The sequence below is a fragment of the Drosophila virilis genome, chromosome 5, assembly GCF_030788295.1.
Source record: "Drosophila virilis strain 15010-1051.87 chromosome 5, Dvir_AGI_RSII-ME, whole genome shotgun sequence".
NCBI lineage: Eukaryota > Metazoa > Arthropoda > Insecta > Diptera > Drosophilidae > Drosophila > Drosophila virilis.
This window is the reverse complement of record NC_091547.1, coordinates 2,975,944-3,001,813: the sequence shown is the minus strand read 5'-3', so window position 1 is coordinate 3,001,813 and position 25,870 is coordinate 2,975,944. Positions and strand designations below refer to the sequence as shown.

Genomic DNA, 25,870 nt, shown 5'->3' with positions numbered 1-25,870 from the left:
TTTAGCGCATGTTCTACATGAATTAACAATAACAAATCCAATCGCAAATTAAACCGCCCGCGCAAATATCCGCTTACAAAAGTTAATTAAAAAGCTGCATAGCATAATTTTATATTGGGATTTGCAATGTACGTGTCTAATTATGTTTGCATGTTTCGACTTGTCAATACGAATGAGATATGTTTTTATCTTTAAGTGCTTGATAAAATGCCATTTGGGTCAAGACTTTAATAACAGTTTTTCTGTTTTTCAATTACGAACACTCGAGTTCCATTACTTCCCAATGGGAGTCAGCCGCCATAATGCAACATACAGTTATTTAACTATGAGTGTGAGTGTGTGTGTGTGACAAAAGCGACTAAATTGTACTACAAAACTAAACGCAAAGCAATATAAAAGTTATTGTAAATTAATTTTTAAATGAATGAATTATGAATAGATAGATGCACTATAACAGATAAGTGCACTTTTTATTTTTAGCAATCTTGCCACAATAATGAAATAGAAGCAACGAACTTATGTTGTTTAGTGTAAGTGGGCAAAACTAGGCATCGTGATAACCTGCAACGCTTGAGCGCCTGAACTTGCGCACACTAGCGCTGATAAGGAGCCTTCCAACAAAGGCTGTCTCCCTGCTGTGCTCGACTGCTGTGAACGGAGTGCGTTCAGTCAATGTGTGTACTCTGCAATTACAGTTAACAATTGCCACTTGCTGTTTGCGCAAGGTAAACGAACAGGTAACAATTTATCTATAGATTCTCACTGCCACAAGGCACTCTACGCCCAACTATAAAACCGTAAACGTGCCCTGGACAGGACGCATTCCCTGCACACAGCTCGGCGAAGCATGTACAGCATGTTGAACATTGTGGCCGCATTTGTGTTCTTATTGCTGCAGTTGCTCCAAGGTGGTACAGCGCTGGACAATGGCCTGGCACTCAAGTAAGGGAATTGAAAAGTAAAATTTAAATTTCTTGCGCTAAGTGAATCCTTTGCTACAGGCCACCCATGGGCTGGATGTCCTGGCAGCGCTTTCGCTGCATAACCGACTGCAAAACTTATCCCGACGAATGCATAAGGTATATAATCATAGACAACTGGCAGATGTTATTCGGCTTTTTTGTTATAGCGAGCAGTTGTTCCGGCGTCACGCGGATTTAATTGTCTCCGAGGGCTATGCTGATGTTGGCTACGAGTATGTCATCATTGACGATTGTTGGCTGGAGAAGAATCGGGATAACAAGACAAATAAACTTGTGCCGGATCGCAAGCGTTTTCCCAATGGCTTGAACGTGCTGGCCGATCATGTGAGTAAACGCATCCAGCCTGAACAAGTCTTCTAGTCATGTATTACTTTTCAGATACACGAACGAGGACTCAAGTTTGGTTTGTACCAGGACTTTGGCACAAATACGTGTGCCGGCTATCCGGGCGTCATCAATCACATGGCACTCGACGCGGCAACATTTGCCAATTGGGATGTTGACTATGTCAAGTTGGACGGCTGCTATGCGAACATAAGCGACATGGCTGCCGGTTATCCAGAATTCGGACGCCTGCTTAATTCGACAGGCAGGCCCATGGTCTACTCCTGCAGCTGGTGAGAGGCACTATCCCTATACATATATATTTGTTTGTTAACTGATATTGTGTGCAGGCCTGCGTATCAGTCCGAAGTTGGCCAAATGCCCGAATATGAATCGTTGAAGAAACACTGCAATCTGTGGCGCAACTGGGATGATATTGACGATTCATTGGAGTCGCTCATGCAGATAATTGATTACTTTGGCAAAAATCAGGACAGCATACAGCCACATGCTGGACCAGGACATTGGAACGATCCGGATATGCTGCTGCTTGGCAATTATGGCTTAAGCTATGATCAAAGCAAATTGCAAATGGCCATTTGGGCTGTGCTGGCGGCACCCTTGATAATGTCCAATGATTTGGCCAAGGTGCGACCAGAAATCAAGGATATCCTGCAGAATCGGTTAGTCACCTTCGAATAAATCTAAAATCGATCTGTATAATCTCTCAATTCAGTGCCGTAATTGCTGTCAATCAGGATCCGCTGGGCATACAGGGCCGACGTTTGCTCATGAAAAACAATATTGAGGTAACTTTTTGGTTAAGTTAAGCTATCGTATATTAATTATATTATCGTGTATACAGGTCTGGCGTCGTCCCATAACACCGACAGCCGATGCCGAATACTCTTACGCTGTGGCTTTTGTCAGCCGTCGTGTGGACGGCGCGCCATATGCCATATCATTTACGCTTAAAGATGTAATTATATAAATTTCTCGCTTTTATTATCTATATTATTTATCAACTTTCTATAGCTGTCGCTGAACAATGAGTACGGCTACGGTGTCCAGGTGAGTTGCTTGCAAATTGAATACCCCATAATTTTACTTATATTCTGTTTGCTTTCAGGATTTGTTTGAGCCGAATAGCAACTTGGGCGTTTTTCGATCGGAGAGTCATTTTAATACACGCGTTATTCCCAACGGTATTTCCTTTAATTTTTGCTGTTTTATACTCTGTTCCTATGAATATCGTCTGTGAACAGAGTATTGCGCTGTTGGTTTGATTCAAATTCATTGTTGCTTATATTTAATTTTAGGTGTCAACTTCTACAAGTTTACGGCGCTGGGAAATTGATGAGAGCTGTTTCTACGTATTTTAATCTAACTCAAGCCAAGAAGTCCATTCCACATGTCAAGCTGAAACTGTGTGAAAGAAAAAGGCAAGAACAATTGTATTTGAATTTCTTGTTTATTTGCACTTTACAAACGTTTATATGCTTCGACTATGCATATTGTATAAATACGGTTTAAATGTATTTTATTGTACAGTTTCAGAGTTTTTAAAATATTAGGAATTTTTTACACTGATTCCGTTTGCGTTCGGGCATGATATAAATAAAAGCGGACTTTATGAAAATGATAATAAGCCAGGCCATAAAATTAATATTGCATAGAGACAACCAAATCCACCAACGTAGCTAAGTTTAAAAAAGAAGTCAAGGGATTTTGTTCCCAGCCAAAGCTTTACAACAGGTTAGTTTAGCAGCTAGTTTAGCAGCCAGTTTAGCAGCTAGTTTAACAGTGAGTGTTAGTTTATTGTCAAGTTAAGTAGCTTAGTTAATGCCGGTTTAGCTCTTGGCTAATGCACCCCGTTGCTGATGTTGCTGGGCGTGCGTTCGTAACTGCGCCTGTGCAGTGCATCCACATCCTTTAGGTAGTAGGTGCCCGGGAAGAGGGCACTGATGCTGCCTGTGGGCGTATAGGGCGCCGCATGATTGTTCTTTTCGCGCACCTCCATCAGCTCCGAGAATTGTTCGGGCGCCACTTTTTCGCGTGCATTCAACAGGGGCAGCACATAGTCTAGCTTGGACACAAACTTCTCAAAAACGGACGCATCCTGTGTGACTTTGATGGAATACATGGAGGCGGCCAGGCCGGAGCCATAGGAGAAGACACCGATACGTTTGCCCACCAGCTGGCTGGCCGGTTCGCTGATCAGCAGCGAGACGAGGCCCGAATAGACGCTGGGCGTGTACATGTTGCCCACCTGATTGGCCAGCAGCAGCGACTTCTTGGTCTTGTTGGCGAACAGCTCGGCGGATTGCGTGAGGAAGGCCTTCTCCACATCCCGATCAAAATAGCTGCCCTCCAGTGTGGCGGCATTGAAGCGCTCCAAGCCGGCAAATTTCTCGGCACGCTCCTGTTCGCTGCACAGCAGAAAATCATTGAAGCTCAGACGTCCCACGGATTTCTGGACAAGTTTGCAGAACGGCGTATGGAAGATAATGGCATCAAAGTTCTGCAGGCCCAGCTGCGACTGTTGCGGCTGCTGCTTCTCGAACTTCTGGCGATAGAGGCGATAGCAGGTATCCAGCGCCGAGAGGTAGCACTGTATGGACAGCTTGCCATCGACCGTCGGATACTCGGAGCTCAGATCGGGCTTATAGAAGTCATAGGCGTGCTCCATGTGAGTCGCGCGCAGTCCACGTTCCAGCTGCAGCGGCGCGTGCGGTCCCACCAGCATGGCAATGGCGCCGGCACCGCCGGTCGGACGTGCCGCGCCCTTGGCATAGACGGCAATATCGGCGCACACGGCAAGAGCATAGCGTCCATCCCAGCTGGACGATTCGATCCAATTGATGGCATTGAAAAGCGCTGCAGTGCCGCCATAGCAGGCATTTGTGGTATCGATGCCCTCGATGTCAGTGTTGCCACTTGCCGCAAACAATTGCATTAGCACCGATTTCACCGATTTCGATTTATCGACTATCGTTTCGGTGCCCACCTCAAGGCGACCGATTTCCGTGTGCTTGATATGATGACGTTCCAGGAGACGGGCGACAACCGTCAGGCAAAGTGAGTTGACATCCTCGCGATCCGAGCAGAAGCCCATTTTTGATTGGCCCAGGCCGATTGTATATTTGCCCGCAGAGGCGCCATCGAACTGTTCCAATTCCGTTTGGTCCACATACTGCGAGGGAAAGAGCACTTCAATGGCGCGTATTCCAACACTTTCGGGCCAATTTCGTGACATGGCTTAATTAATATTCTAGTTGGTCGTTGGCTTAAAGAGAGTCCTGTTACACCTGAGCGCTGCAAATATTTCAAAACATTTAGTGATATGTTGGAATACATATATATATATATATAGGTATGTATGTACATATATATTGGTAAATGGGCTTTAAGCAAACAAGGTACACGCACACGTCCAAGTGCCACTTGTGTCGTCACAACTTTCACCTCTTGATATTCTGCGCAATCAGAAAATAATTCGTCTTTTAGTTATGCATATTGCTTGTAATACCTGGGCGAAGCACAAATTGCTTGGGTTGGGGGCAAACGCCAAAATCAACAGCCGCATATAATCGCCACCTGTTGCACGCTCGAGCTGCTTTGACCGTGTGCCGCAAGAGCGCAAACTTTGCGCTGCGCAGCGCAGCGCAGCGACGCCGCACGCATGTTGCCAGCGGCAGAGGCAGCGCAGTCGCGTCGCTGCGACCATGGAACCCAGTGATTCCGATTTCGATTTCGCTGCGGTGCGACGTGAGCTTTTCAGACACGCCAGCCAGTGTTGCCAATTCAGCTAATTTATAGCTGAATTTAGCTATTTTCAGAGTTCAGTGGCCGGAAACAATTGAAATTTCAAACAGATTTATGGCCAATTTGTGCTCTGTAAGCTAATTCAGCTATTTTTAGCTACTTTGAACAGGGGGATTCGGCTAAAAGTTGGCAGCACTGACGCCAGCAGCGTACAAATGCGAACGCAGACGGACTGAGAGACGTACATTATACCTAAAACCAGCAGCAAAAGCAACAACAATCAGAAGCACTAAAAATCAGTTGGAGAAACTTTCTCCAAGCAGTCGAACCTTACTTTAAAGAGAACACACACAGCAGAAGCAGCAACAACAACATTTACTAAACCAAGTCGCAGCAGACCCAACCCAAGGTATTCATTTTGTTTTTTTATTTTTTTAAACTTTATTACAATTTTGAGTTCATATTAATTGAAAGATCTGGATAGAAATAGCGTTGAAAAGTGGTGCAGAAGATGAGTTATGCTTCCTCGGTTCTTGGTGCCAAGGTCAGGAGTTCAAGAAATTCATTTTCAAATAGACATAAAATTTGTGAAATTATCTTTTCAAATATTCTTCTTCTTTTTTTTTTTTGCATAACAAACGACACTTTATAAACTCTATAAATCAAGACAGAGGAGTTATGGGAAGGTCGAATACGAAATACTCTTTTAAGACTGTACTTAAGTCTATAAAAAAAAATGTTGGATTGTTCATTTGGAAACTATTCGAAATACAAATTATATATAGAACAATTATATATATACAGACGAATATGGATTTATCGATTCTGATAAAGTTTATATACTTTGTCTTCGCAAACCCTTCAACTTTTTACCATATACTTATATATCATGTCTATAGACAAGACAATTTACACTCAGAGTCAGCCTAAGACAAAAACCTGATTTATTTTAAAGCCAATTCTAATTGATTTTTGGTAAATAATATAAATATATATATTATTATTTAAAACTTGCTAAATAGCTATTAGCACAATATTTCGACTAATTTATTGCTGCTCTTATTTTTCACTCTGTTTTTTTTTTTTTGGGCTGGGTCAAGCCTATAGGTGAGTTGGGGTATGTAGGTCACCGTCTAACGGTCAATATTGTATAACTGATAACGAGCAGCTGTCCGAACAAGCGAACAGTGTCATGTTTACCGTTGCTGTTAGCACCTGTCACAAGAAATCAAAAATGTGTGGTTTTTTTTAATATCTGTTTTCACTTTTAACGTTTTATTTAGACTTCGTTTCGAATTTGGTTGCCTGCGTAGCGCGTAGCACACTCCAGCGAATTACTTTGCAGACTGAACAGCGCCGCGCGAGCAGCAGCAGCGGCAGCGCTTATGATCGGCAGACGTTTACGCCGCCGTCGACGTCAACAGCGACAGCGACGCCAACAGAGCGGCAGGCAATTGGGAAGAGCGTAACGCGGAGCGCGTGGTAAGCCAATGTCAAATGCTTTGCTTAACAAGGCTGCCGCAGCGGGCATACTATACGAAACTCGATAAGAAAATTGTGAGACTATCGATAAGTGATCGTTTATCGATAGTTTGAAACCAATTTGATCCGTACATTCCAAATATGACGTAACATATGCAGGACATACGCGAGACTAAATGGAGTAAGCTATAGATTTTGATCCTTCCAGTTATTTACATATGCCAAAAAACAAATTTACCCGTTTTCATTACATACAGGGTATTAACTAATTAATCGCTCAGATACAGAGACCACATACAGCTGATCAAAGCAATTGCGCTCCACTGGACTACGGACTGCGGCGGCGCCGTGAGATGAGATAAGATCCGTAGCAATGATCGAACGATTGCCAGACTAAACTGATAAGCGTCCATTAATGACGACGGCGACTGCCGGGTAAGTGGACAAAGCCATATCCAAAGTTTCTATGTACTTGAGCTTTATTGTTTCCATTTCCATTCAAATTCCCATTTCCATTCCCATTCTCAGCTGAGCATTGGTGTTAGGGTTCAATGTTATGGAAATGCAATGCGCACTGTTTATGCAATGAGGAAGAGACGCATACCATTGTCTCGGTTTATTTATAGCCACTGGAGGAGATGTTAAGTAAACAGAGTAATTGGAAAGTGCTCACTGGAAATAGGAATTGTTTTGCGCGTCCGTTTTGTGTACACAATACATTCGCTTGGCTAATTGTTTCGCTGAAAACCTGCTTGACTCATCGCTGTATTTTTTGTTCTTTTCTTTTTCTCCTTTTTTGCAAAATCATAGCAGGCTAAAGGTTGGACAGCGCCCCTCACTTATACATAATGTTAGCGCACGTGTCCGACAGAACCTTTTGTTATGTGTACTTGAAGCATATGCAATTGTATTATGAAACGAATGAAATGGATGCGTAATGTCAGAAAGTGCCAATGAGAGTAAGTAGAAACTTGTGTAAATTTTGGTAACAACATATATGTTATATTGTAATTTATTTAATTTTACTTACATCCTATTTATTGTTTAATAACAAACGCCCACACGAACGCTTTAATTTCTAAGTAATTATCACAAATTCTGTTAGAACTTCATAACAGAGATACTAAAATTTGTCTTTAGCAGTGTGCACTAAACGAAAAATATTAACACTCACTTACAAATTTTGGTACGCTAGTGCCACCTTAATTGGTCCAAATAATAGAATTAACTAAACTAAACTTTAATAATTAGGCACGTAGCGTAGGCGCCTACATAGAGACCGAGCAGTGTGTACACACGACTGTATGCTAAACAGCTGTTATTGGGTGGAGTGTGTACACCAGGCCGAAGCGGTGCTTAAACCGATATTTTATCGTCATCGCCATTTATCACGTGAATCTTATGCGAAATTGTGAATTGTCATTTTCGTGTTGAGTTTCTATCAGAGACTTGTGCTCCGTTCGTACGTGCATTGTGGGTGGTGCGGTTGCGTTGCTTCATATATTTTTTAAAAAACAATTTCAACGCACAAAGTTAAAGCAGTGTTTTCTCTATATACGAGTTGACGTGTATTAGTGCCGTTTAAATGTAAGTGATTGCATTAACAATGCCAGTTTCTGTGCGGAAAACGACAACGCAGCAATTGCGCGCATGAGACAAAAAATACAACAGGTCTGCTGACCTGTTATCAAATGTCCAACTGTACAGTGTAATGGGAGTCTAACCATTTTGCATGTGTTTAAAAGCCACATTTGCTCTGATAAAAAGGCAAATTGATTCTGTATATGTGATTCTGAATATGACCCTGAAAAACTGTTGACTCGTTCATTTGGCATCGACTTTTTTGGGGCGCAACGCAAAGCTGGCAGCTCGTATGGCTAGTGGCAGCGACTAAAATCGAACAGTGGGCATTTGTGTGTGTTATGTGTTGGAAAATATGTTGGCAAATGTTTAGTTGTTTTGTTTTTATGCTTCAAACTCTGTGAGAAAGAAAAGAAAATATCGATCGAAAAGCTGTCATGTGACTGTCACGAACAGCTGACAGTGCGGCAAACTCACCACGGTAGTGTGTGTGTGTGTTTGTGCCGAGCTGTGGTAAATTGCCTCAGTGCGTATTCGCTCTCTCTCTATCTCAAATACTCTCTCTTGGGCTGAATGCGGCTCTAACGCGGTCTCTCGCTCTCACTGTCTCTGCGTAAACAAAATATGCAGCCATAAAATTGAAAATCATTTAACATGTTTATATTAATTAAATTGATGAATTCTTCCGTATTTTCCTTGACGGCTACCTGCTGTTAGCCACACAGTTACACAAGGACTTCATCAAATAGTAATATTGCGTGCCGGCAGGACCTTGACTGCGCTTGACCAGGCGTAAATGTGAAGCAAAAAGTCAAACATGCTTACATATTTGCCTAATAAAACACGAATGTCGGCAGCTGGTAAAAGAAAAAAGAAAATTTAAAAAAAAAACAGCTGCTGGTTTTCACATACTTTAAAGGCTTAGCGACAGGCAACAAATGACAAGCAAAATGGCTTTTCCTGACAGCACACATTAATATTAATTAATTTGATCCCGCCCGCCCGCTGCCCCCGTCGACAGTTACAATGTACATAACCATGTATGTGTATGTGTGTGCGCGTCCCTAACATCATCACAGTTATTCAAGTCGCTATTTTTGTTTTCGTCATCAGCTAACGGTGCAATTTCCTGTGTGGCGTCCTTTGAAGCCAAACTTCCCCTGCTCTCCACCTCAACCCGTTCTTTCTCCCACCACACACATTTGTGCCAGCCGTTGGCCAGTCTGACTGGCGACATGCTCGCTTCTTGTTGCTCTTCCACGCTCTTCGCTTCTGTTTTGTGCCCACATCATTTACGTCTGTTTACAGTTGGAGCTTATCTCGCAAACAGTGTTGCCAATTTATGCAGTTGTTTTTCATAAAATGGCGCTTTTAAGACATTTATCTAATTAATTAGAAAAACATATAATTAGATAATTGCAAACACGGAATAGCTGAAAAGTAGCTTCAAATGTTACTTTGCGTACTTTGTCCGCGTGAATGATAAGCTGAATGCTTTACGCTTGTCCGCGAGTAACATAGAATAAAATACATAAACATGCAAACATATAAGTGTGTACATATAGAATGTGTATGCAAGCATAACTTCTCCCCGAAAGGGGGGAGGAGGGAAGGAGGTGAGGTGTCCGGCACTGGCTAGTGATTTGTACAAAAGCAATTTCGAGCTTGGTGCTAAAAATAGACTCGTTTTGTTGTTGGCCCTTCGTCGGTTGCCAGGCGAACATTTGTTTCCTGGTTGAGGACAATGCACTGCCTTGAATGTTGTTGTTGTTGTCCTTGTTGTTGACGTTGTCGGCGGGGCTGATGATAAGCCAGGATAGTTATGGCGGGGTGATTATTGGGGATGGTCAGCGACCAATTCTGTTGTCATTTTCTTTATTTTGTATACCCTGTAACTGTTTTTGCTGGTGGCTGCCCGACCGTCTATCTGTATGTCTTTTCTTATCAGATATATGATTTATTTGTCATTGAAAGTGCCCTGTAAATGTGGAACGCCCTTCTATGCGATTTTCGTTATCTCAAGTGATAGCTTGAGGCTCTTTTTACAATTGGGTCTCTCTCTCTCTCGCGCGCTCTTGCATTTCAACTTGTATTATTATCACCCTTCTATGCGATTTTCGTTATCTCACGTGATATTTACACACATTCGAACTATTATAACTATGAGTCTCTTTTCATACTCAGGTTGTCCTCTCTCTCGCTCTCTCGCATTTTCATATTAGTCACCAACGCCTTTCTATGCGATTCTCATGATTCGAAAAAAGCACACATGTTGTGATAAGCTCATAAATGTTCCGTGCGTTTGTTGTGGCAATTCAGACACCACAGAGTATCTGCTAGCTCTATTTACATATGTACATTTCTTTATATATATATTTTTTTTTGTGGTCTTCGAAGGCCATCATGAAGTTATGTAATAATAGTGACTACTACTAAAACGAAATTGACCCTAAGCTAGATTTGTATCTCCAGATGATTACTCATACGCAGCTGACCTTAGAGCGGGCAACAAAAGCAACCGCCGGGGTCGACACTTACCAAATTGAACAGGCAGGCGGCTTGCGTGACGCTGCCTCGTCATCGATTCCTTTCGTGGCTGCGCCTTTGTGGCACCAACAAATTTCGGTCGCAACCATATGGCAGCCAGCAACCGCGGCGCCAACATCGCCTCAGCGATTCATTTCGCATCGAGCCTTCGACGAGTGCGCACGGGTTTTTCATTCTTCTCTCTTCTGCTGTGGGCCATGTGTGCCACAGTAGCTGCCCCGGTCGGTCGGTCGTCGTAGTGCCAAGTTTTGTTTATCGGGTATCTGGTTAACAACAAAATAAACAAGGCAGAAAATGTCTCAAAGAGCTGCGAGAAGCTGCTGACTTTATTGTTATAACGCCAAAACCTGTTAGAATAGTGTCAGTTGGAAAAACATAATACAGTTAAAGATCCCTAGAACGAACAGAGTTTTCCATAATATAAAACAAACATAATACAGTGAAAGCTCCCCACAGAGAACAGAGTTTCCAAAATAAAGGAGATAAACAAAAAAATAATAAAAAAAATTTATTAATAAGATTTGAGAGTTTTTTCTATTTAATGACTAGAAAAGTTTTTGGCACAAATAATTAAGTGCACGTACGATTAATATTGATCACAGTGCAAAAAGTAGACGTCCGCTCAAAAATAACATTTTAATAACATTACCATCATTTCACATAGATGATGGTTTTTATGGAGCTTTCACTGTACTTAATGCGCGCATATTGCGTATACGCCGTGTCTTCGAGCCAACGCACAGGACCCGAAGTCTGCCTGGCGCCAACTGTCTGCGCTTTGTTGTCTAGCAGGCGACCCAAAAAGAAAATGAACACACACACATACACACATATATATATATATATACAAAAATATATAAGTGTGTGCATTGTTGATTTCCCAGGGCCAATGCAACGCATATTGATGTTCGATCGCATCTAAATGCTAGGCTAATCCACAGTTTGGAGGTCAATAATTAAATTTTTATGCGTGTTTTCAATGTGTTTGTTTGGCCATTTTAATATGTACATACGTACATATATATGAACTTTGAATCGATATTGGCTCAAATTACATAATGGAAATTATTTATGGCACGTTTGTGCACTCAATTCTAAGGCAAACGGCAGACTTTGTCGACGAATTTCCACCAAGAAAATCATGTGAAAAATATACAAATTAATTATACAACAGTTCTGCAACAACATTTGCAATTATTGCAGACTTCTCCTATGCGCAATTTGTGTATATTTTTGATAGACTAACATTTCCAATTTCCATTTAGCAACTATCAAAATGATGTCCGAATATTGGATTATCTCGGCGCCGGGCGACAAGACGTGCCAACAGACGTTCGACACGATGAACAACCTCACCAGCAAGCAACATAATCTGTGCAGCAACTACAAGTTCCATATACCCGATCTGAAGGTGAGCACCTACACATCGCATCAATCATTCGTCACGTGCTTAACCATATATACTCTACATTTTAGGTGGGTACCTTGGATCAGCTGGTCGGCTTGTCCGACGATCTGGGCAAACTGGACACGTACGTGGAGCAAATCACGCGCAAAGTAGCCATGTATCTGGGCGAGGTGCTGGAGGATCAGCGCGATAAGCTGCACGAGAACCTGCTGGCCAACAACAGTAAGTCCTAGACGACTAGTGCCATTAAATGTTCCAATCAGTACTTAGACCTAGCTTAGACCAGTTTTACGGTTTTAGTTTAGCAAGCGAAACCATAAATATTTTTTTATTTAGTTATATCACTAAGAACTTTTCTTAGCTGATGGTAGCATAAATTAATATTATACGGAATGCTCTAAAGAAAAGAAAAAAAAAAAACAGATTAGTCGTATATTGTCGCCTCTATTGTTTTCTACAAATTACTAACAAAAAGCCCGTTTATATTAAGAACTTTTACACATAAATATACATACATATTTATTAATACAGTCCCAAGGTTTCGGCCCATTCCCTTTTTTTGTCCTTTGCCAAATTCAAGAGATACGTTTAAAATATCTTCAATCTCTTCAAAATATGGAATGTTTATATGTCTGACAATTTCTACAATTTGACTAACACCTAAAAAAAAAAAAATTAAACAAAAACAGTCTCAACAAAACGTTTTTTTTTAACAAAGGATTCGTTTTCAGCCTCGAAATTGATTTAAAAACTAATCGATTTTCAGCTGAATAATTAAGGTTATCCTTTCTTTATTTTTTTTGTACTCTTTTTAAAAAAATATATTTTTTTAAAATTTTTTTTAAGTTTTCCTTTTTTATTTATTTTGTTTTTAGTTGTTTAACTTTATGTTGAAACTCATGCGCACAAATCATCTCTCACGACCAAAAAAAAAAAAATCGAAGAAAAAAAGCAGAAATAAAAATAAATTTGATAAATGTTTATTATTAGCAACAACAATGGAACTAAAGTTTAGAACTAAAAACAAATGAAATGTCAAGAGAATTTGCGTTGTTTATTTTGTGTTGCGTTTGTTGTACATTTCTCTAATAACTATTCTATACCCTACACACCCAGATACCCTACCCATCCACACACATACATATACATGCTATATAGTTAACAAGACATAGACGCACACACACACACACACACTGACACACACAGACACACAACTTGTAGCTCCAAATGATATTTCACCAAGCGCCCGCTCTTTGGATCTGTTTACTCAAACAAAAAACACTTTGTATATTTTACATGAATTACTTAAATATTGTAAATCTTTTCATTATTATTTTCAATATATTGTTTACTTCTTCCTCTTTGTTGCCAAAATTTCGTTGTGAAAGCCCATTAGTTTTTAAATCATTCACAAAAACAAAAAAGAAAGAAAAAATAAGTGTAACTTGCGCAAAAAGCAAACAAATTCTTTTTCAATTTTTTAATCCATAAAGTAATAAAAATATTTAAAAAAAAGTTTATATATACATATATATGTGTGTATATATAAATTGAAATCTGATCAGTTGTTCCTTATGTAAAAAAAGTCATTAAAGAAGGAAAAGCGCGTGTGTTCTTTTTTCTTTTGAGTTTTTCTTTACCAAATTTTTTTGTTTAACTTCTTTTTCTTTTGCTATGATTTACTTAAATTAAGTGCGTGCGTCTTAAATAAATAAATTTGAAAACGTTTTCTTTATGTGTCTCTGTGTGTGTCTCTCTGTCTGTCTGTCTGTGTGTGTGTGTGCGTGTGTGTGTGTGTGTGTGTGTGTGTGTTGTTGTGCATATTGTTCGAGCCTTTCTTTTGCTAACAATAAACATCGCATCGTTCGCATTGTGTTCTCTCTCTTTCGCTCTCACCTCCTATGATAATTATATATAACAATATTAACTGTGCATTTTGTTACTAATATTTGTTTAGCACTCATTTCGCTGTGTTTGTGTATGTCTCTGTGTGTGTGTGCGTGTGTGCTTGTGTGTGTGTGCTTCACATGTTTGCCATGCTTCTTTTTTTTTTTTTTTAGCTGTAGTTGTGAAACAATATCAATTTATATAACGCTTTTACACTGTACAAAATTTGATTTAATTTGTATGATATTCGAATTGCCCCACAAGAGAAAATCGGAGAAGCAAAAATTCTAAAATTGAAGAGAAAATAATTCGACAAAAAAAAACTATGAGTTTTCTCTTGCCACACACATTCTTTCCACTGTTGTTCATAAAATTATGTACATCTATAATTTTATTATATTGGTTTTAGAAATAACAACATTTCCGGCCACAAAAATTGCCCACCCCCCACACATGAGTTTGAATATATTATTCTCACACACACACACATATATATATATATATATGGAGATATATATATACATATATGAAATTTATTTTAATTTTTGGAATTTCAGTTCATCTCTTAATTTCATTCTTATTATATATATATTTTAATTTTGTTTACTTTTCGCTTTGGTTCATATCAAATCGAATCGAATATCGAGTTCAAAGTGTATAGTTTTTTTTTTACCTCAATTTACCTACATATATATCTAGAGGCCCATTAAAAACATTCTGGCATAGCCCCAAAATGTATGCTATAGTTTTTAAGATTTGGTCCGACCCAACCCCGAAAGAACTGAAAGAAAACTTTGTGTTAATATGTGCTGTAAGATAAAAGAAAATATGCAAGTGCGTTTATTATAATCGGTGTAAAAACAACCTCAAACTCAACCTCAACTCAACTCCAAATTGCATCCGAAAATTGCGGTACCAGGTCCTGGCCCGCCCGATGAGAGCATGCCGTGTCGACACCACCAGCGCCTGAAGCATCTGAGCCTGCGCCATCAGCGCAAACACCAGCACACGCACCACCAGAACAATCCGCTGCACTACCATCCCCACCATCTCCATCAGCTGCCCACGGATCTCAAGGGTAAATGCAACAACAATCTCACAACAAAATCAACAACAACTGCAACAACAACAACAACAACAGCAGCAACTGCTTCAACTACTACCAATATTATCCACAATATGCCGCATGCCCACGCCCAAGCCCAAGCATCTGCCTGCCAAGCCTCCTCCTCCTCCGCCTCCGCCTGCGCCTCGACATCAGCCAGAGCCTGTGCCGCCTGCCAGGTGGGCGGCAGCTTGAACAATTTATCGGACTCGTCCGAGCGTGACTTTGACTTTGTGATACCGCCCGGTTGTGCCTGCGATGAATGCTTCGCCCTTAGCAGCAGCGCCACGGCGAGCACCCTGATGGCCGATGAATGCTATACCCAGACCGCTTCCTCCATGCTGAATGCCACGCGCTGTGCGATAAATACGGTGACGGCGATTGCCACCGGCAGCATGAGCAGCAGCACCAGCCCAGCAGATGCCGTTGCCGCCGGCGGCGGCAAGGCCAGCTCTGTGTCGACGATCTGCTCCTCGTCGGCTTATTTCTCAACGTCGGCGCCAACTGGCAGCAGCTCGGTGCAAAGCATGTCGCGCTCTAACAGCAAAAAGCTGAATAACAATACTTGCAACATAAACAATAACAAGCTGAGCTTTCGCAGCAGCAGCAGCCAAATCAGTCAACAACAACAACAGCATCAGCAGCAACAACAACATCAACAACAACAACAGTCCCCCAAGCAACACTTGCAACAGTTGCAATTGGGCGCTTGCTCCTCGGTCTCCCCGCTGCAATCGCCCACAGCCAAGTCCAGTTGCGACACGGACGAGGATGTCGAACTGGACGATCCAAAAAGTCCGAATAGCGCCTCCTCGTTATCAGAAACGTTTGACTGGTGGTTCAATAAGCCAAAGCGTAACTCTAAGAAGTCCAGGTATCTTTTATCAACGCATTTATCTATCTGTAGAACAGTTGCCAAAAAGCACCAGCCACAAAAAAAAAAAATACAGAAAAATATATGCTAAATGCCCAAAGTCCAGTATTTACACGCAATCATCCAAAACTAGAGTCCTGCATCGGTTAATACGTTCGCAACCAACTCGAATGCTGAATTGATTCAAACGAAAATCAACAGACTCGAACGTTCTAGTAGCAAACTAAGTTGTGTTCTAACATGGAAGTCAGCAAACCCAGAGATACTCATTAAACGAAGTTCGACTTGCTTGAAGCAGCAACATGTTCAAGCTAAAGAGCAATAAATTTGTTGTCTATGTGGGACAATACAAACATGTATAAACTCATATTCGAACACAATCGAACACAGTTTGGATCGAACAGAAGTAGTAAGAAGTGTATTGCCTGTCTGCAATTCGTACGGCTCGATCCAACAAAATTCGAGTTCGATCGAACAGAATTGTTGTTCAAATCGAACGAGTAAATTTTTTGTCTGCAACTCGATCAGCTCGAACTTGAGTCTTGCCCCGCTTAATTTAAACATTTGTTTGAGTGTCCGAAACGCGTTACGTTTGGCTCGATGCAGGGTTCTAATCGCTACACTCGGGCGTGCTACAGAGCTGCAGTCATCCAGACACAAAATAAACACAGACACAGAATACACTGTAAAAAACAAAAAAGACAAACATGCACCTGCTTTGCCTGCGCTCTCTTTCCCTCTCTCTCGGTTTCTCTATAACCCACTCATGCATAAATGTTTGATTTCATTAAGAAGCAAATTTCAACAAAATAAATTGCAATAATAATGTATTTCTTTTTTTAAATCAATCATGACTCACATTCCACCCATCAAATGCACCACACAATCTACACTCTACTACACAGCACACAAACACAGACACACTCACAATCACAATCACACTCACAAACACAATTCAGACCAATTCCATTTTGGCATCAGACATCGCCCACACCGCGCTCTAGTTATCGCTCTTTCTTCAATTCTCTTGCCGATCAAATTTATAGCAAACGTTCTACACCGTCTCAATTAAATATAAACAATGGATTTAATTTAACACCAACTCATAGATCGTCTCCAGTGAGTAGTTGTTGTGGCAGTAGTAGCCAGGGTCGTTCCAGTCCAGACACGGATCATGCCGAGCCGCCCGAATTTCCGCTGTGTCCAGGTTAGCATGCCTGGCCCCTATCTATATATATATATATATATATATATATATATGGAAATATATATAAAACCAAGTATCTATATATATATATATATATATATATATGGAATATGGCCCTTGGACGTTGCTCTAATTGTTTTCCTTTTACTTCCGTTTTGTATAACGCTTTTCCGTTGATTTTTCCTTTCGTTTTTCCTGTGTTTTTTTCCTTTCTCACTTTTCGTTTCGAGGAACCACTTGATGTGCCCCACCTACAACTTATTTCTGACCATCACGTAAAGCTCCCGGCCAAGACTTTGCTTACATTTTGATTGAAGCGTTATTTTTGTTGGGAATTGATTAACTGTTATACGGCATAAGTGTTATACACCTGTTATACAGTTTCACAGTTCCAAAGTCTTTCTCTCTCTCTCTTTCTTTCTCTAAACTATTTTGCAGATGTTTCTTTTAAGTTAATTAGCCGATTTAAGCGGCTCTCGTCACCTAATTTCCTTTACCATATAAATACACCAAATTATTTGTAACAGTGTAAAAGCGAATATGTTGTTCTTTCAGTGTACTGCTCACCAAATGTTGTTCTGCTGCGCAAATATCATAGCCACGATTAACGCCGATTCCCATTAAGCTAAATATTAATACACACACACACACACAGATTTTCTGTTTATTTAATATATATTTTATTTTAAGCCCTATATATATATATATATTTTTGTTTTAAAATTTATATTTACTCTTTTGATTTGCATTTAAGTGTCTAAGTATAAGCTTATTTAATTACCCAATTATACACAAGCCATACAAATCAGCTAACCTTTTGTGCCGTTTCAAATGTGTTGCGAAAGGTACTCGTTGTTCCTTCTAATTCTAATATTAACAAATGTTATTCTATACCTCGCGCTCTATAGATACCCTATCCACAAGTCTTAATTAGCAACTCGTATGCGTAGTGCATTGTATTTATTTTATTTTAGTTGTGCATGCAATTAAAAGCAATTCAGTGTTAACTAATCTAGTTGGGATTAGTGGGCCTAGTTGGATTTCCCAGTGTTAGTAAGCGAAGGCAACTGTACTCTTTGATGACTTATTAGCTTTCTATTGTTGTAACTTGACTTAACTTTGGTTTTTTTTGAAAATCGTTCTACTACTTTATCATATAACTGTCATCATTAAAAAAGTATTTTCTTTGGAGTCTTGTAAAATGCCAAAAAGGTTTCTGAACATCTAAGATATATATATCCAACTATTAATATTCCTATAAAAAGTAGATCTAATGAAATCATTCGACAAATAATTTGACGGGTTCTTCAAATAATAATAGAATTCTGAACAAGACCGTTCCCATTGGAACGATGTGTTGTGTTGTAAAATGTCGGCACATCTAAGATATAAATTTCCCACTATTAAAATCCCTTTGAGATGTATCTCTATAAAAACAATTCGATCTCCTAAATAATACGCACTGAACTGCTTAGCTAACTAACTAATTTTAGTTAATTGTTTTTGTTAACAATTTTCTAACTTTTAATTGCCTTTTTTAAGCATTTTTATATATGTCTGTATATCTCTTTTTTAATGTATATATTCAACGTTATGTAGTATTTATTAAATCATGTGTGAAATGAATTTTGAATTTTGTCGTGTATGTATGTGCGTGTGTGTGTGTATGTGTGTGCGTCTTGTAATAGTGTTCGTCTATATATACTACTTATATATTTATCTTGAGCAATATTTATTACCTACTTAACTTTGTTGTTTATGATTTCCAAACTAACTTAGTTTGTTTTATACTAATTACCAAAAACAAAAAAGAAAATAAATAGATAACGATTATTTAAATTTTATTTTTCTGGACAAAGCTATCATTGCGAAAGCGTACTAATTCCCTTTTCCATTCTCAAATCGAATTAACAGCCGAACTGCCGCAGTATTTAACGCGTTTCCAATGGGACATGGCCAAGTATCCGATCAAGCAATCGTTGCGCAACATTGCCGACATCATTTCCAAGCAAATTGGCCAAATTGATGGCGATCTGAAGACCAAGTCGCAGGCCTACAACAATCTGAAGGGCAATCTACAAAACCTGGAGAAGAAGAAAACGTAAGCTGACATAATCTTAGTTAACGATTCAGGCAATCTCTAATTACTTTTACTCGCACACAGTGGCAGCTTGCTGACCCGCAACCTGGCGGATTTGGTCAAGAAGGAGCACTTCATATTGGACTCGGAGTACCTGACCACGCTGCTGGTGATTGTGCCAAAGTAAGTGGACGCGTGGCATGTCCAACTATTCCGTAAACAAGGCTGCAAGCCCACGGATTACCTCATTCCGGTTCCGTTTTGCAGCATTGGTTGTTAATGCTTATGCTACATACTTATGTTCCTACCTTACCTTTTAGGACCATGGCCAACGATTGGTTAGCCAATTACGAGAAAATCACGGACATGATTGTGCCACGTTCGTCGCAGCTGATCAAGGAGGATCCCGACTATTGCCTGTTCAATGTGACGCTCTTCAAGAAGGTCACCGAAGAGTTCAAGCTGCATGCACGTGAGCGCAAGTTCATTGTGCGCGACTTTGTTTACAACGAGGAGGAGCTGGCCGCGGGCAAGAACGAGATGACCAAGCTGATGACCGACAAGAAGAAGCAGTTTGTGCGTTGCACAATTAACTTATTTATACATCAAATAATTGTCTGTTTAATATCATTTAACAGGGCCCCTTGGTGCGCTGGCTGAAGGTGAACTTCAGCGAGGCCTTCTGCGCCTTGATACATGTCAAAGCGCTGCGCGTTTTTGTGGAATCCGTGCTGAGGTAGGCAACGCATCCATAAATATTTCTTGCTGTGTCCTTAATCAACTTTATGCCCTATACAGATACGGCCTGCCGGTCAACTTCCAGGCCATATTGATTGAGCCCAACAAGAAGAGCGTGAAACGTCTGCGTGACGTCCTGAACCAGCTTTATGGCCACTTGGACGGTGCATCCGCTGGCGGACATGTCAGCAGTGCTGATGTAAGATGACTACTCCACTCTCTAAATGCATACTAATGCTTTTATGGTTCTTGCAGAATGTCGACATACCCGGCTTGGGCTTTGGCCAGTCCGAATACTATCCCTATGTGTTCTACAAGGTGAACATCGATATGGTTGAGCAAACCAAGCTTTAAGAGGCCGTTCTCATGCCTCTGCATCGCACACACACACACACATCCACGCAAATATAAATACAAATATGCCAACAGCAAAAATTAATAATTGAATATGCAAATTATATATTCAGCGGCAGATCCTGAAAAGGGCGCTGACTAAACTTAAATCTATCCTGCTCATTGAATCCAAATCAACTACAACAGCAACAGTTGCCACGCCTATTAAAACACGCAAACAATTAATAGTTTACTATAAATATTTTTAGTCATTGTTATATAATTATTGTTGTTATTTATGTTACGCGTTCATACAATTCCGTTTCAAGTTCAACTTAAAAAACAAAAGAAGAGTTTAAAAAAAAAATGCGCGTAAGAGAAACTAAGAAAATTTGAGAACAATTTCAAGTCGCAAAACTAATGCAAAGTACATTAAAAAAGAAATTGCATAAAAGTGTATGTTTTTATTTTACGTTCATTGTTCTGCTTCAGTTATAAACAGTATTTTTTGTTCTTTTGTTTTCTGGCTTTGTTTTAAACGAACTAATAATTGTGCTTTGTTCTTGCAATAAATACACACACACATTTAGTTAATTGATATAGAAAACCTTCACTAACTGAGCCAACAATATTATTATTAATACAAATAAATATTTGATTTATATATGTTTTTTTTTTACCCGTCTTGTTTTTGTGCTGTAACTAACCTAAATTGCATACTTCTCCCGACTAAACCAACTGTTAAACTAAATTTATAACTATAAGTATAAATGGTGTCGCAAATAGTTTGATTTAACTAAAACATATTGAAATGAAAAATGAAAATCGATGCAATGAAATTTTCACTGGAAATACAAAAACCCCAAAACGAAAGTATTGTATTTATAAATGTTGCCTAGATATCGAGAGTTTATTGAAAACAAAATAGTAAACGCAAACAAATTCAAATTCGCTATGATAAAGCTGAGAAACTGTTTAAATCCCTTCTTGTAAGTTGTGCAGTCTAAGAAAGTTAAGCATAAATCGAACAGAACATAAAACCAGAACGAAAAGGGTCTAATTTAATTGCTGGTGAGGCCACGTTATAAATAAATACGCGTACATATACTAATCTATGCCCAATTTAAAGGAGAACCTAATGCACTAAACTAATGAATAAAAGAACAATAATATTTGTATGTAAATTAAATTAAATATATTTGCAATGTTTGTTACTGCTACAACATTAAAATCTAATTGTGTTAACAAACTAAGGGAACCCACCCTCCCCAAAAAAAGAAACAATTATAAAATCGAGACAAAACGCAGTATCTTCTAAATATACATATGTATACATATATATTTTAAATTTATGCATTATTAAAATATGTAAATGTCAATGCGTTATATAAGGTGCCGTTAAGCCATCCTTGTAAATAATTATAAAGAAAGAAAGACATTCCAACCTTGTTTGTTTTCAATTGCCCACAGAGTCGCGTGCCTCGAAAATATATTAATGGTAAAGTGATATCTTAACATCAGCTGAAAAGCACAATTCCTCCCATATATAAAACAGTTTAACGTGTACCAAAATTGCGTCGACATCGACTAATCTTTACTCTTTTTCTTTAGCTTAAGGATAGACAACTAAGAGATAAGCTAAGACAAAAACTAAACATGTAGACTTAATTCTAAGTGCACATAACTTATATTGATCTAGAAATGCTTCAAGTCCGATTCTATGCTGGCCACGTTTGTGTTCTGCATCAACTTGATCTTCATGGCTGCCGTGGCGCCCACCGCCTGCTGCAGTATATTTGGCGGCTTTGGCTGATTCTTGTCCGCCTCATATTGCGCTCGATGCAGCCGCTGCCGATGCTTGTACATGTTCGCGCTGCAGAAGAACGTCATGGGACAGTTTGGACAGGTGTACAGAACTTCGCCGGTGTGCGTGGATGTGTGTTCCTGTGGATCCGAAAAATATTCTAGGTAAAGTTTGTTTTGATTTTAAATTTTGTAGTTAGCGCAGACCTTTAGTTCCTGGGGTCGTTTGAACGCCTTATCGCACATGGTGCACTTGAACTTGCGCTCGCATTCGTGGCTGCACGGAGAAGAGAAAAAAGTTAGTACTATGATGGATGACGTGCAATTATAAGTGGACATTACTTGTGGTAGATATGCCGTCGCAGGGCCCGTGCATTCGGGGAAATCTTGCTGCACACATGACAACGATGCTCGCCCGCGCTCTCTACATGTATGCTCTTCATGTGCTGCTTCAGGCCGGTCATGCCCTTTAGCCAGGCGCCGCAGATTTGGCACTGCTTCAACTCGGGCTCCGGTCGCGGTGTGTTTGAGTGCATCAGTTCCTGATGCTTCTTCAGAATGATTTTGGTGCGCATCTGTTTGCCGCACTTGTCGCAAATGATAATGCTCTCCGGATCATGCATGGAGTTCATATGATTCTTTAGCTTGCGTTCAGTCAGGAATCTGTAAAGGAATAACAATTAGGCAAGCTATTGTTGATTCACGCGGATAACTTACTTTTTGTTGCACTCGGTGCAGGTGAATTTGAATTCAGACTTGGGCACATGCTTGTTTAGCTTATGGTAGTCAATTGCCGTTTTGCTAAGGAAAGCCTTTGAGCATAGATCGCACTGGTAGGTTAACTTGGCCACGTGCACCTGTTGATGCGACTCCAAGTGCCGTGAATTTTGGAATGACTTTTCGCAGGTGGTGCACTTAAAGTGGTCAGGATTCCAATGAACCAGTACATGCTCGGCGAGCACTTTACGCTGCGTAAACTTGCGGCCACAGCAGATCATATAACCGGGATCCACTTGATGTGTGAGGCGATGATGGCGTTGCATTTCCGTAAAGTTGTGCACCAACAGATTGCATATGGAGCACGGTAATACATCGCTGAAGAACTTGGCAATGATGCTATCAAATTCCTCCTGTTGCTTCTTGCGCTGATCCAGCAGCTCGCGGGACATGCGCACTCTCGGCTCGGCCGGCTTGGCACGCTTTTTATATTTTTTGGGCCGCACCGGCGTACGCTTCGGTATGACGGCAAACTCACCTTCGCTGGGCTTGTCCATAGTAAAATCGGAATCATCATCACTCTGTGGACTCTCCTCGCTGCTGTCGTCGTCGAGCCCCTCGTCGAGCTGGCCTACAAAGTCCTGATCATCGTCATCGTCACTAAATTCGGCGGCGTTTTCCGACTTAAGGTTTGTGTCCAAATCTAAGTTTGGCTGAGATTGCGTTTCATTTTGTGTTTCTTTAAGGATTGTTTCGCTTTTCCGTGGCCGCCCACGACGTTTTTTCGGCGTCTCCGCAGGTTCATGAGCAATAACTTCTATGCATTCTACCTGGACATGTGGAGTTTCAACTTCCGCTTTGACACGCTTGCGTAGACGTCGCCCTGGCGAGGAGTTCAATTGGACAGTTTGTAGGCCGGCGGTGCTCTCGAGCACCTCAATTTTGGGCAGCTGTTCTAGCTCATGTTCCTCTATCTTAACCTCCGGGTAGAAGAAATTGCGATCATTTGGCTCGGCTGGATCTGGATTGGCATTATCTGCCGCCTGTTTAGGCGTCTCAGTGCAATTGCCCTGGGTGAGGGGATCATCCTCCATGAGCAGCACCTTTGTTTCCCGCAGCGAACACTGCGTTGCGCTGACGAAATCGTGCAGCGTATTGAAGGCAGAAACAGTACCCCAACATAGCGAGCAGATTTTCCGAGTCTCCCCACTACTTTGGGCCAGCTGCATGGGTAAGTGTTTGTTGATTATCTGCACGACATTCAGCTGGGCACCCTTTGCGGAATAGACATCCATATAATCATCCAGGTTGAGTGCGTTTACCTCCAGGCATAGCAAGCAAGCGTCAGGCGCTGGCACATCTGAGGTAAGACAAAGTAAAAGTATAAATACATATCGGTTATTTTGATTATGCGTGTATTTCACACAACTTACCCATGTTTTCCTAAAAAGCTTTTATATACATATGTAGAAACTCTTTTATTAAAATAGCTAAGCAGACAATTATGTTTTATTTATTTATGTTGCGCTGTCTTAGGCGTATTTGGCCGTTTAGGCGCATTCTCTAAAATCAATATAAAATGTGTTTTAAATTTGTTTCTTTTAAATAATTTGTAATTTTATGTTTTCTTGTTGAGACAGTTTGTGGAGGCCGAACGATAGGCGGCTAATAATATTTATCGATAGGCAGCCGATAGGTGTAGTGTTGCAAGCTGATAAAAAATGTAAGCTGGCTCACAATAGTTTATTTAATAGGAATCGGCTATGGCTCCTAATAAATTTAAGAATATTTAGGCATGAATTTCAACAAAAAGCATTTTATGCTTAAATATACAAGATATTAATCAACTGCTGGTTTACCTTCGGTCCAGTTAACAGCCTCAGCATTTGCAAAGCAAAATTTGCACTCGGATATATTTGCAACGGGATCTGCAGACGCGTTCGGCGAACATAAACAATGTGACTAAAATTTGCATGGATGCTGGAACCTGTTGGAAAGAAATTATGAAATTAATCTAAAAGCTGTTGTGCATTATTACGCTGTGTTCCAAACTGCCATTGGAAGAGTCTTAAGAATCCAGCCGGACAACCCATCGAAAAATAAATGCTGAACAATGTCGAGCAAAGAGGAAATGACGGTAAGAATTTCAACTCCATTTTCCCATCTAGGTGCAGATAAATTCTTCTCTTCACAGGTCCCCAAAAACCAATTCAGCTTTTTGCAAGATAGGAAAACCTATTGGTACACTGTAAATGAAATTAAGAATGAAGCCACATGCCCAAGCTGTGGCAGATCTATTGATAAGTTTAAAAATCTAACTGCGCACGTGAAACGCTGTTTTAGCATTAAGAAAATCGGACCTATATACAGACTGCACGGCTATGTCGAATGTAAATGTGGACTCCTAATCGCTGACAACACCAAGGCACAAAAGCTGCATGTGTGCATGGTAAGTCAGAAACAAAGTGAAACTTGTGAGGCGCTACAAATGTTTGTTTGATTTTTGTTTTCAGGGGGAAGTGCCCGCTTTTGAGCCGGATTTGACGTATGTCCGCAAGAAACCAACGCCGGAAGATCGGAAGGCGACAGATAAACGCATGTCGTTGAGCCCCCATCTGGAGCGTGAGCTGCTGCAGCCCAAGCCCTGGATACGTAACTTTGTCTCACCCTTTAAGTTAGATATAGAAAATATGCATGACAATCCCAATCCCAAGCCGGAGCCGCGCGTACGCAATTTTGATTTGCCAGTGAGCAGCAAACGGGAGCCGAAGAATGTCAGCGTCTACTCCATAGGCTCAAATAATGGCACAATTTTCGTAACTGGACAAGCGCCGCCGCCAACGGGCAATCAGAATGTGATCCTAATTAAAAAACGAGCACTGCGTCTGCCACAGCTCAAGAGCGACAAATGCAGTTAGTACGAGCTCGTGCTGAAGTACAACTATTTATTTAATACGCAGCCCGAAAAGCATTTGAAATAAAAGATTGTATTAGTTTTTTTTATATGTAATAAATAGAAAGATCATTTATTATATA

At 40.4% G+C, this 25,870-nt stretch overlaps 5 protein-coding genes across 13 annotated transcripts; 3 read left to right on the top strand and 2 right to left on the bottom strand.

Annotated features, from left to right (window-relative positions):
- The first annotated feature begins 2 nt into the window (after positions 1-2).
- LOC6636321 (alpha-N-acetylgalactosaminidase) lies at positions 3-2,855 on the top strand. The gene is made up of 12 exons (XM_002059845.4): positions 3-128; positions 481-737; positions 817-942; positions 1,002-1,079; positions 1,130-1,307; positions 1,362-1,600; positions 1,658-1,990; positions 2,044-2,116; positions 2,173-2,286; positions 2,343-2,378; positions 2,437-2,512; positions 2,627-2,855. The coding sequence occupies exons 3-12, from the start codon at positions 848-850 to the stop codon at positions 2,662-2,664; spliced, it is 1,260 nt and encodes a 419-aa protein (XP_002059881.1). The 5' UTR covers positions 3-128; positions 481-737; positions 817-847; the 3' UTR covers positions 2,665-2,855.
- On the bottom strand, positions 2,760-7,857 carry Hmgs (hydroxymethylglutaryl-CoA synthase). Of its 5 annotated transcripts, none has more exons than XM_015168446.3 (2): positions 7,733-7,857; positions 2,760-4,622 (listed from the first exon to the last, which is right to left on the bottom strand). In XM_015168446.3, the coding sequence occupies exon 2, from the start codon at positions 4,561-4,563 to the stop codon at positions 3,169-3,171; it is 1,395 nt and encodes a 464-aa protein (XP_015023932.1). In that variant the 5' UTR covers positions 4,564-4,622; positions 7,733-7,857; the 3' UTR covers positions 2,760-3,168. The 5 variants fall into 5 exon arrangements, with proteins under 5 accessions (XP_015023932.1, XP_070065708.1, XP_015023933.1 ...); XM_070209607.1 differs by having other exon boundaries at positions 7,729-7,856; XM_015168447.3 differs by lacking the exon at positions 7,733-7,857 and adding an exon at positions 7,585-7,715.
- Vha44 (V-type proton ATPase subunit Vha44) lies at positions 7,361-21,758 on the top strand. Of its 5 annotated transcripts, XM_015168394.3 has the most exons (9): positions 7,981-8,141; positions 11,948-12,093; positions 12,159-12,312; positions 19,078-19,264; positions 19,328-19,426; positions 19,564-19,819; positions 19,882-19,979; positions 20,042-20,180; positions 20,237-21,758. In XM_015168394.3, the coding sequence occupies exons 2-9, from the start codon at positions 11,959-11,961 to the stop codon at positions 20,333-20,335; spliced, it is 1,167 nt and encodes a 388-aa protein (XP_015023880.1). In that variant the 5' UTR covers positions 7,981-8,141; positions 11,948-11,958; the 3' UTR covers positions 20,336-21,758. The 5 variants fall into 5 exon arrangements, with proteins under 5 accessions (XP_032292050.1, XP_032292051.1, XP_032292052.1 ...); XM_032436159.2 differs by lacking the exons at positions 7,981-8,141; positions 19,078-19,264; positions 19,328-19,426; ... (2 more) ...; positions 20,042-20,180; positions 20,237-21,758 and adding exons at positions 7,361-7,513; positions 14,897-15,956; positions 16,862-17,163; positions 17,719-17,786; XM_032436160.2 differs by lacking the exons at positions 7,981-8,141; positions 19,078-19,264; positions 19,328-19,426; ... (2 more) ...; positions 20,042-20,180; positions 20,237-21,758 and adding exons at positions 7,364-7,513; positions 14,897-15,956; positions 17,003-17,163; positions 17,719-17,786.
- Positions 21,759-21,876: 118 nt separating this feature from the next.
- On the bottom strand, positions 21,877-24,477 carry LOC6636318 (transcription factor grauzone). The gene is made up of 5 exons (XM_002059842.4): positions 24,268-24,477; positions 22,835-24,194; positions 22,460-22,780; positions 22,325-22,394; positions 21,877-22,258 (listed from the first exon to the last, which is right to left on the bottom strand). The coding sequence occupies exons 1-5, from the start codon at positions 24,269-24,271 to the stop codon at positions 22,010-22,012; spliced, it is 2,004 nt and encodes a 667-aa protein (XP_002059878.1). The 5' UTR covers positions 24,272-24,477; the 3' UTR covers positions 21,877-22,009.
- An 86-nt stretch (positions 24,478-24,563) lies between these two features.
- LOC26531284 (uncharacterized) lies at positions 24,564-25,866 on the top strand. Its single transcript, XM_015168477.3, has 3 exons — positions 24,564-24,971; positions 25,029-25,283; positions 25,348-25,866. Exons 1-3 carry the CDS (start codon positions 24,948-24,950, stop codon positions 25,750-25,752), a joined length of 684 nt encoding a protein of 227 aa, XP_015023963.1. The 5' UTR covers positions 24,564-24,947; the 3' UTR covers positions 25,753-25,866.
- The last annotated feature ends 4 nt before the right edge of the window (positions 25,867-25,870 follow it).

Bases quoted from the DNA above. Each gene is read 5' to 3' on its own strand.
- LOC6636321 (XM_002059845.4), top strand. From the start codon at position 848: ATGTACAGCATGTTGAACATTGTGGCCGCATTTGTGTTCTTATTGCTG. The intron at 1,080-1,129 runs GTATATAATCAT...TTTTTGTTATAG, and splicing joins TATCCCGACGAATGCATAAG to CGAGCAGTTGTTCCGGCGTC. The intron at 1,308-1,361 runs GTGAGTAAACGC...ATTACTTTTCAG, and splicing joins TGAACGTGCTGGCCGATCAT to ATACACGAACGAGGACTCAA.
- Hmgs (XM_015168446.3), bottom strand. From the start codon at position 4,563: ATGTCACGAAATTGGCCCGAAAGTGTTGGAATACGCGCCATTGAAGTG.
- Vha44 (XM_032436159.2), top strand. From the start codon at position 7,492: ATGTCAGAAAGTGCCAATGAGA. The intron at 7,514-11,947 runs GTAAGTAGAAAC...ATTTCCATTTAG, and splicing joins GTCAGAAAGTGCCAATGAGA to CAACTATCAAAATGATGTCC. The intron at 17,164-17,718 runs GTTAGCATGCCT...TTGTTCTTTCAG, and splicing joins CGAATTTCCGCTGTGTCCAG to TGTACTGCTCACCAAATGTT.
- LOC6636318 (XM_002059842.4), bottom strand. The intron at 22,781-22,834 runs GTAAGTTATCCG...ATTCCTTTACAG, and splicing joins TGCACCGAGTGCAACAAAAA to ATTCCTGACTGAACGCAAGC. The intron at 22,259-22,324 runs GTCTGCGCTAAC...TCGGATCCACAG, and splicing joins AACGACCCCAGGAACTAAAG to GAACACACATCCACGCACAC.
- LOC26531284 (XM_015168477.3), top strand. From the start codon at position 24,948: ATGTCGAGCAAAGAGGAAATGACG. The intron at 24,972-25,028 runs GTAAGAATTTCA...TTCTCTTCACAG, and splicing joins CGAGCAAAGAGGAAATGACG to GTCCCCAAAAACCAATTCAG. The intron at 25,284-25,347 runs GTAAGTCAGAAA...TTTTGTTTTCAG, and splicing joins AAAAGCTGCATGTGTGCATG to GGGGAAGTGCCCGCTTTTGA.